We start from the raw sequence: 9,593 nt of genomic DNA on the forward strand, positions 1-9,593 counted from the left end.
TGCGAAATGAGCCTGGCCGTGCCGCTTGCTATTCCGAGAGGCACTCGGGGGAAGAAGCTGGTATTTCCTGAGCCGCCCTGCGAGGTGTAATTATAACCTGGGAGAAGAAAGGGGCTGCAGAGGAGAGCGCCCAGCCTCCCCGGCGCCCGTGGGGGAGCGGGCAGGGGGAGCTGGGCAGCTTCTGCCTGCCACGGGTGGGAGGCAGCGGAGCCCTGCCTGCGGGCAGGCCGGCGGTGCTGGGGGGGTTCGGGGAGGTGATGGAGCACTGGGGATCTGGTGGCCCCTCTTGAGCCCAGCACCGGGAGCGGTGGGTTCGGCGATGCCCGCCTGCGGCGGCGGGAAGGCGCAGAGTTAACGGCGGCGTTTGGACGTGCTGGCAGCCTTGTTCGTGCCTGGATCCGGCCCAAGCAGAGGCCTAGCAGAGGGGATAAATCATCGCCCAGCGCCTGCCCTGCGCTTCCTTCTTTTCCCCCGCATGGCTGAGCCTCCCTGCTCTGGTCCCCGCTGGCCTGCGCCTCGCCTCAGTTTCCCCACCGGGCTGGGTGCCGCAGGCAGGGTGGCCCAGCCGTGTGTCCCCCCCCCCCGGGGCCAGCCTTAGGGGCTCGGCCCCCCCAGCAGTGCTGGCAGCCGGCACGTGGCCTGGGATGACCCTGCCTGGTCTCCTCGGTGGCCTGGATGGGCAGGGACAGGCAGGGCAGCGGCTCAGGAGCCTGGAGGTGCTGGCACCCACACCTCGCCATGTCATCCTTCCCCTGCGTGCCGGGGCGGGGGCTGCTGTCCCCAGTGTCTTCTTGCCCCCGTAGTGCCATGGGAAGACTTGCCTGGTCCCCAGGTCCACCGATCCCCTGGGAGCACAAAAATGGGCACCCGCCGGGACCCCAGGCACCGGGGTGATGGGGCAGCAGGATCCTCCTGGGGTTGGGGACTGCACCGCATCCCGGCCAGCCCTCGCCTCCGGCTGGGTGCCGTCGTCCCTCGGCCAGACATGGCCCCAATGTGGAGCCCCCCCAGCTGGCCGGACAGGACCCCAGCCCCCCAGGGTGGTGGGGGACCCTACCCCGGCTGACAGCCTGCCCCAGAAAGCCACCCTGTGCCGTTTCCCAGCGGGGCGGGGAGGGCTGGGGCTCGCACAGAGGCAGCTTTGTGCGGCGTGCCAAGGCATCCCGCGCTCGGCAGCCCGGCCGCCTTCCCCTGCCAAGGAGCTGTCTCCCGGCCCCGCACTCTTTCCTGCTCCGTTTGTCCGGCCCTGACGTGCCCCTGAGCCCCCTGCCTTGGCACCCCAGCAGCACCGTCCCCGGGGCGGCGGGACGCAGGCGAGCCCTTCGCACTGGGCAGTGCCGCGGGCTTTACGTAACAGTGGTGGCTGGGGGGTCCCCGAGCTCCCCACCCCGTCCCCAGCTGCCCTCCCAAACGCCCCCGCTCGCCTGTCGGCACCCGTCTCCAGGAGGGGAAACTGAGGCGTGGAGCTGAGAGCTGTGGGCAGGGGAGCGGAGGTGGGCAGGCGTCGCGGACAGAGGCTCCGGGGCTGGGCTGCGGGCAGGGGAGCAGGGCAGCCCCGCGGGGTGGGCTGTGGGATGGCTGGCAGGGCCAGGGGACAGTCCCACCTGAGGACCCTCGTGGGGCTGTTGGAGCTGGGGTGAGCTCCGTGGGGCGTCGTGTGCTGAGCGGGCAGAAGGGAGAAGTCCAGCCATGGTGATGCCCGGCCAGGCATCCCTGTCATCCCTGGGTGCCCGTCACTGCGGTGCCACCAGCACTGGTGCTGAACCCGACTCAAGCATCCCAGGTGGATGCGGGACTTGTGGGACCCCACGCCAGCACCTCCTGTGCTCCCGCCCAGAGCTGGACCCCTGTTGCCCCCCTCTTGCAGAGCCTGAGGAGAGCCTGCAGCAAGCCCAGCCACCTCCCCGCCATGGACGCCACGGACGTGCCCCTCCAGGCCGAGATGGTGGAGCTGGTGCCCAACGGGAAGCATGCGACCGCGCTCACCGCCTCCGCCGTCCCCTCGCTGGCAGGTGACAGGTAGGGGCCCTGGGACAAGTAGGGGTGCCAGGGGTTTGGCAGGTCCTCCCGGCTGCTCCCTGCCGTTACGATGCCAGCCAGTGCTGCCCAGGCACAGGGAGGGGCATGGCAGACTCCGGCTCTGCTTCACCCTCACCCCCCTCCCTCCGGCGGCCAGGTTTGAGGAGAACCAGTCTGGCACAGCGGAGATGGAGGAGTTCCTGCCCCATGGCGCCGAGAAGAAGCAGACGCACTTCACCGATGTGAGTATGGTCACGGGCACCGTGGTGGTGGTGGGATGGGGGTAGCTCACGGTGTGACTGGTGCGTCCCCTCCCCGTTGTGTCTCCTGCGTGCAGTTTGAAGGGAAGACGTCTTTTGGGATGTCCGTCTTCAACCTGAGCAATGCCATCATGGGCAGCGGCATCCTGGGGCTGGCCTATGCCATGGCCAACACCGGCATCATCCTCTTCCTGTGAGTGCTGCACACCTGTGTGGGTGTGGGTGGGGGGGTCCAGGTGTGGGGGGCTCCTCCAAGGGGATCAGTGGGTGGCAGGGATGCGGGCGAGAAAGGAGTCCAGGGCTTGGGGTGAGGCAGGGGCCGGTGTCCTTCTGCCTGAGCAATGCCCATCCCTGGCATGAGCCTGTCTGCCCCTGCTGGGTGCTGTGCCCCACTGGGGAGGAGGAGGATGAAGGCTTAACTTCCTTAATACGAGAGCAGATTTCCCCATGTGACCCAAAGAACTCGGGTGCTGGCTCCCCTTGGGTGTGGGGACATGGACCCACAGGGCTAGGGCAGCTCCATGGCTGTGGGGTCCCCACACCCTGCGGCCCATCCGCCGCGTGAACACCCAGCTGGTGCCAGCGCAAGGGGCCGGGTGGCCTGCCAGGATGGGGTTTGCCCCATGGCTGTGTCCAAGCCCGGTGCTGTGACCCACTGGTGACGGTGCTGTCCTCTCGCAGCTTCCTCCTGACGGCGGTGGCCCTGCTCTCCAGCTACTCCATCCACCTGCTGCTCAAGTCCTCGGGCATCGTGGGTGAGTGCCGGGTCCCCAACGGGGCTGTGCCGGGGGGTCCCCTCCCAGCCCTCACCCCGCCACTGCTCCCCGTCCCGCAGGCATCCGCGCCTACGAGCAGCTGGGCTACCGAGCCTTCGGCACGCCGGGGAAGCTGGCTGCGGCCATTGCCATCACGCTGCAGAACATCGGAGGTGAGGACGGGGCTGGGGGGGGACGCGGTGGGGCAGGGACAGGACAGGACCGGAGCACGCTGGCGCAGCATGACCTTGGTCTGCCCCGCAGCCATGTCCAGCTACCTGTACATCGTCAAATCCGAAGTGCCTCTCGTCATCCAGACCTTCCTCAACCTGGAGGAGAAGACCACGTGAGTGCCTCCTGCCCACGCTGCCTGCATGCCTTCCCCCGGGCAGGCGCCGGGGCTTCGTCTCCAGCTGTGCAGCCCATGGCAGGGATTTAGTGCCATTAAGCCACTACTATTTTTGATAACTGTCAGTGCTGAATAAGCCCCTGGGTGGGATTAAACCGGGCTGAACTTCCAATCCCTGCTCCTCACATCCCCTTGGGATCAGGCTTTCCTCCTTGAGCAGAGCCCGGGGCTGCGGGGTGGGGGACGGGGGGTCTGGTTGGGAATGGGTCCCCTCCACCCCATTCCTGCATCCCCACCCGGCAGCATGGGGGGTGAGAGCCAGGCAGATGCTGGGCAGAGCTGCCACTGGGACCTCCACCAGTCTGGGACTGGGCATCCAAGCCAGGGTCAACCCTGGCTGCTCCGGGCACTCGATTGCACATGAGACCAGGGCTGGGCAGGGGTCCAGCTCCACGGGCGGATGGGAGCAGCTCCCCCTGCCTGGGGTGTTGAGGACCTGGCTGAGCACCTTGCAGATGCTGGTACCCCAGGCTGCCCACAGGCAAACATGTGCTGAGAACAGCAGTTCTCAGCCTGCCCACAGCACCTCTAGCCCTTGGGGATGCACCGCTATGGGGGTTAGGTAGGACCCCAGCTCAAGGGTCCCCAGGGATGCTGGCCTCAGGGGTCCCCAGGGACACCATCTCAGGGGTCACTGGGGATGCCAGCACAGCAGGGATGCCAGCCTCAGGGGCTGCCAGTGTCCCTGGAGCTGCCAGCTCCGAGGTCCCCACGGATGGCAGACAGCCCCCCCACTGATGGCTGCCTGTGTGTCCCGTGCCCCGGCAGAGCGGGGCAGTGAGCAGGCCCTCTGCTTCCAGGGACTGGTACATGAACGGGAACTACCTGGTGATCCTGGTTTCCATCACCATTATCCTGCCCCTGGCCCTCATGAAGCAGCTGGGTAAGTCAGGGGGATGCCGCCTGTGGCACCAGGGTCTGGCACCCTGGGGCTCTGGCAGGGTGATGATGCCAGCCTGGGGGTGGTGGGCAAGGAGGCGACAACCAGCCAGCACGAGGGTCCTGCCCGCACCCACCAGTTGCTCTCATCCCTCCCTAGGCTACCTCGGCTACGCCAGTGGCTTCTCCCTCAGCTGTATGGGCTTCTTCCTCATCTCGGTGAGTACCTGCTGGCACATGCCAGCAGCTTGGGATGCCGAGCATCCCTTCTGCCAGCGTGCATGGCTCCGCCAGTGCTCGGCCAGGCTGCGTGCTATGGTGACAGTGGGGACAGCGGGGACAGTGGGCGCTCCGGGCTGTGGAGATGTCATGGCAGTGCTGTCACGCTGCTGGGTTATTTTTGGCTGAAGGAGCCGAGTGCTGGGGAGAGGGGAAGGGAGAGGGTGCTGGGGGGAGAACGGCGCGCACAGCCCTTCCACGTGCCGCTGCCCCGCTCTGCCCACTGCCCACCCTGGCAGGGGCAGGCCAGGGGGCCAGCATCGCTGCGGGGCACTGCCAGCAAAGGGTGCCCCATAGAGGGGTCCCTCCAGGGCCACCCTCCCTCTGGGTGCAGTGCTGGCTTGGGCGGCCGGTTCTGGGGGGTGGTGGCACTGGGCACTGACTGTCCCCATGTCCCCCGCACCCCAGGTCATCTACAAGAAGTTCCAGATCCCCTGCCCGCTCCCCGAGCAGGAGGGGAACTTCACGGGCAGCCTCAACGTCACCCCTGTCAGCACCAGTGACTACCAGAATGGCTACACCGTCCTCCAGGCGCCTGACCAGGGCACCTGCACCCCCAGCTTCTTCACCCTGAACTCCCAGGTAGGGACCTGGGATGCACCCCTGGGGCTCTGGGTGAGCCCCCACCCCGTGCACCCCATGAAGATGGGTGGTCCCAGCGCTGGTGGCACCCACCAGCTTGGCCCCCGGCGCTCAGCCACCCTTCTCTCGCGCAGACGGCATACACCATCCCCATCATGGCCTTCGCCTTCGTCTGCCACCCCGAGGTCCTGCCCATCTACACCGAGTTGAAGAAGTGAGTCCTGGGTGGGGGCACCCACGGGGAGGGGTGGGCTTCGTCCAGCACCCACCCAAAGGCAGTGCTATCCGGGTGTGGGACCTGCGCTGGGGCATCGTGGGGAGGTGGGTGATATGACCCTGGGATGGGTGGGTGGGTAGTGGGTGATATCATCCCCAGGAGATTGGTGATATAACCTGGGGTGGGTGGGGGGGTGCGTGACTGGTTGGTGGTGGGTGATCCAACCCACGACGCAGCCCAGGAAGGGGGACGCTGCCCCTCTCTGCATAGCCCGCATGCGCCCCAGGGTGCTTCGGCATCACCCCTCCTTGCTGGGTGGGTGCTGGGTGCCAGCAGGTGCCAAGGGGTGGGCTGGGCCGTGGGGGGCCGTGCTGAGCCCACCGTCTCCTGCAGCCCCTCTAAGAAGAAGATGCAGTGCATCTCCAACATCTCCATCATGGTCATGTACCTCATGTACTTCTTGGCCGCCCTCTTCGGCTACCTCACGTTCTACGGTGAGTCCTCGGGGAGGGGGCTGGGAGCCCTGCCGACATGCCGGCAACGGGGGGGTGGCGGTGTTGGGGCTCACCCAGCGGTTCCCCGCCGGTGCCTGCAGGCCGGGTGGAGTCGGAGCTGCTGCACACGTACAACAAAGTGGACCCCTTCGACGTGCTCATCCTGTGCGTGCGGGTGGCCGTGCTGACGGCTGTCACCCTCACCGTCCCCATCGTCCTCTTCCCGGTGAGTGGCCTCATGGGGCTTTGAGAGGGGAAACTGAGGCAGTGATGGGGCCGAAGCCCGGGGTCAGGGTGGCAGGGATCGGTGGGTCTGCAGGGATTGGGGAACGGGACAGGCTGGGTGTCAGGGACAGGGCTGAGGCAGGGGAGGGGGTGACAGGGACCAGCGGGACTGTGGGGACAGGGCTGGGACAGGGGAGGGGGTGACAGGGACCAGTGGGGCATCAGGGTCAGGGCTGGGGCAGGGGAAGGGGTGACAGGGACTGGCAGGGCCGTGGGGACTGGGCTGGGAAGGGATGCTGGGGACCATCCTGCCTGTGGGGACAGGGGATGGGATGGGCCCTGGCTTCAAGGATGGAGCATGACACCCCATCCCTGTGCCCAGGTGCGCCGGGCCATCCAGCAGATGCTGTTCCAAGGAAAGGACTTCAGCTGGATCCGCCACGTCACCATCGCCGTGGTCCTGCTGACCTTCATCAACCTCTTGGTCATCTTTGCCCCCTCCATCCTTGGCATCTTCGGCTTGATCGGTGCGTGGCAGCACCCCGCTCCTGTCCCTTTGCAGGCACCGGGTGTTGTGGGCAGCATGCCAGCCCCTGCCCCTGCCTGGCGCTGGGCTTTGCCTGACCCCCCCGTGCCTCAGTTTCCCCTTCTCACCGTGCGGGGACCAGGTGCCGTGTGGGGGTTCCTAGCCCTGTCCCTGTCCTGGCAAGCTGGTTCCCACAGGGGTTGCCGGCCAGTTGCCACGCTGCCGGCCAGCACTTGCTCTTCCCCTGGGTATTTCCCTTGATCCCCCAAGCCAGGCTCCCCCCCCGCTCAGCACCCGGCTCCGTGCCAAGGCCCTGGCTGCGGGGAGGGGCATGGGGACAGGGCCAGGACACGGCGTCCCTGGGTTCCTGGAAGGCTTTGCCAGGGCTGGCGGTGGCAGGCAGGGGGACAGGACCTGGCCCGGCAGCGGGGCTGGGAGGGCTGAGCCGTGGGGCGGGGGCCCCCTGCCCGCTCTGTCCCTGTCTGCTCCAGGTGCCACCTCCGCTCCCTGCCTCATCTTCATCTTCCCCGCCATCTTCTACATCCGCATCATGCCCAAGGACAAGGAGCCACTGCGCTCCACCCCCAAAATCTTGGTAAGCATGGGAGGGGGATGACAGGGACGGGGGTCCCGAGGCTGGGCTGGGGACCCTGTCGCCCTGGCTGTCCCTGACCTGCTTCCCTGTCCCCGCAGGCTGCCTGCTTCGCCCTCCTCGGGGTGCTCTTCATGGTCATGAGCTTGAGCTTCATCATCATCGACTGGGCCACAGGTGGGGGGAAGAGCGGCGGCAGCCACTAGCCAGCACCAGGTGCCCACGCCAACCTTCCCCCCACCCACCGGTGCCCCAGGGAGAGCCGGCCCCGGGGCTCAGCCCCCGTGCCGCGGCCCTGCCGGGCTTCCCTGGGGACCTTCCGCCGTCGCTGCCCATCACCCGCGGCGGTGGTGAGGGGGCATGAGCCACGGCAGGTGCGGGGACCCCCCCGACCTGTGCCCAGGATGGGGCAGCGAGCCCGGGGCAGGTGCTGTGCCCCCACCCCGCTCCAGCGGGTACCTTTCCTGCTCCGCGCCTCAGTTTCCCCATCTGTAAAATGGGGAGAATAATACTGCCCTACCTCACCGGGAGCTGGCTGTCAGGTGGAGCTCGTCTCTGCACACCCAGAGCCGCCGGCAGCGGGCACTGCCAGGGGCGCGGGGCACTGCCCGCCGTGGGGGCCGAGGACCAGGGCACTTTTCTGGCCCCCCCAGACAGCATCGAGAGCCCTGATGAACAGTGTCTACGGGGGGCTGGAGTCTAGCGGGGTAGTCGGACCTGTGGCAGTGCCCATGCCCAAGCCACCCACCCTCTTCTCCTGCCATCCCCCGGTCCCTGGTGAGATGCCACCCCAGTGCTGTGGCATCACGGGGGCACCCCAGCCCCTGCAGGCAAGTGTGGTCCTGCCACCACGGCTGGCCATACCCAGCCCGCTACTCTTGAGCCTGCCGGGGGAACGGTTGGCTCTCGGTGCCCACGGATGGGACCCCGGTGACCCCCAGGTCATGCTTGGGGACTGGCCGCATCGCTTTGGGGAGGTGGCATGCCCACCGGGGGCTTGGTGCCCGCCGGCATCCTGCCCGTGCTGTGGCTTGGCTGCCCCGGGGCCTGGCACCCCTGAGGGGTGCAGGTAGGGGGCTGGGGGCAGTGCTCACTGGGGGCCAGCTCGGGGCTCTGGAGCCACCCCCCTGTCTGCATGCCCAGATGCCAGGGTGATGGGCACCCCCACAACCCAACCTGGCCCTGCTTGCCTTGCACCCAGGGCCAGCATCCAGGCCCCCGCAGCCCTCTCCCAGTCCCCCACCCACCCACCCATCCATCCATCCATCCATCCATCCATGCTGCTGGGATGCCCCACACCATGCCAAAACCCAGAGAGCAGCTCTCCCACCCCCCCACCTCCCTTCCCAGCATGGGGGAGCAACCCGGCAGGGTGGGCAGCACGTCTGGGGGGGGGCTGTCCTGCGGCAAAGTACATAAGAGACGTATTTTTTTACCGGGGTGGTGGAGGCTGGGATGCTTTTTATAAATACTGTATATAAGAGTAGATCTTTTTTAATGTGTTGTGTTGCTCTGGGTAGCTCTGTATAATGTACATATCTATATGGGGGGGGGGGCCGCGACCCAGCACCAGTGAGGGGCACTGCTGCGGACCCTCGCCGTCGCACCGGGGCTGTCGGCTGCAGCGCGTCCCTGGCGTCCCTGTCCCCAGCCCGGCTGCCCCGTGGCCACCCCTGCGCCATTCCGGGGGGCGACGCTTTTAAATTATCCGTGGGGGCGATGCCTGTGCTGGCGAGGAGGCCGGCCGGCGAAGCCCCTGGCAGTGAGAATAAAGATGTGAACGTGCCCACGTCTCGGGCGTCACTGGGGTGGGCGAGGGGCTGGCGCGTGGGCTGGCACCTGGCACGCAGCGTCCCAGGACAGCACGGACACGCATGCACATGGATGCACGGACGTACATGCGGACAGCAGGGATATGTGGACGTGCACGCACAGGGTCAGTGCGCATGGTTGCACGGGCATACAGCAGGGCGGCACAGACGTATGGACACACGCACACAGGGTCAGTGTGTCTGAATGCACAGGTGTGCAGTGGGACAGCACGGACATATGGACGGGCGTGCACAGGGTCTGCACATGCATGCACAGGCATACAGCAGGACAGCGTGGACATATGGACACACATGCACAGTGTCAGTGCAGATGGATGCACAGCAGAACAGCATGGACAGACATACAGACACATGCACATGGATGCATAGGTGTACATGGGGACAGCATGGGCATACAGGCGTGCATAGGGTCAGTGTGCTCGTGCACAGACGTACATGGGGACAGCAGGGACATACGGACATGTGCAGAGGGTCAGTGTGCTCGTGCACAGATGTACATGGGGACAGCAGGGACACACGGACAC

At 66.9% G+C, this 9,593-nt stretch overlaps 1 protein-coding gene across 1 annotated transcript; it reads left to right on the forward strand.

Annotated features, from left to right (window-relative positions):
• The first annotated feature begins 1,909 nt into the window (after nucleotides 1–1,909).
• Nucleotides 1,910–7,443, forward strand: SLC38A3 (solute carrier family 38, member 3). Its single transcript, XM_010572873.1, has 15 exons — nucleotides 1,910–2,019; nucleotides 2,177–2,261; nucleotides 2,357–2,472; nucleotides 2,961–3,034; nucleotides 3,115–3,207; nucleotides 3,299–3,380; nucleotides 4,244–4,326; nucleotides 4,483–4,541; nucleotides 5,010–5,183; nucleotides 5,318–5,397; nucleotides 5,794–5,894; nucleotides 5,996–6,120; nucleotides 6,502–6,646; nucleotides 7,137–7,240; nucleotides 7,339–7,443. The coding sequence occupies exons 1-15, from the start codon at nucleotides 1,910–1,912 to the stop codon at nucleotides 7,441–7,443; spliced, it is 1,536 nt and encodes a 511-aa protein (XP_010571175.1).
• The last annotated feature ends 2,150 nt before the right edge of the window (nucleotides 7,444–9,593 follow it).

The sequence above is a fragment of the Haliaeetus leucocephalus genome, unplaced genomic scaffold, assembly GCF_000737465.1.
Source record: "Haliaeetus leucocephalus isolate CR32 unplaced genomic scaffold, Haliaeetus_leucocephalus-4.0 Scaffold2, whole genome shotgun sequence".
Classification (NCBI taxonomy): domain Eukaryota; kingdom Metazoa; phylum Chordata; class Aves; order Accipitriformes; family Accipitridae; genus Haliaeetus; species Haliaeetus leucocephalus.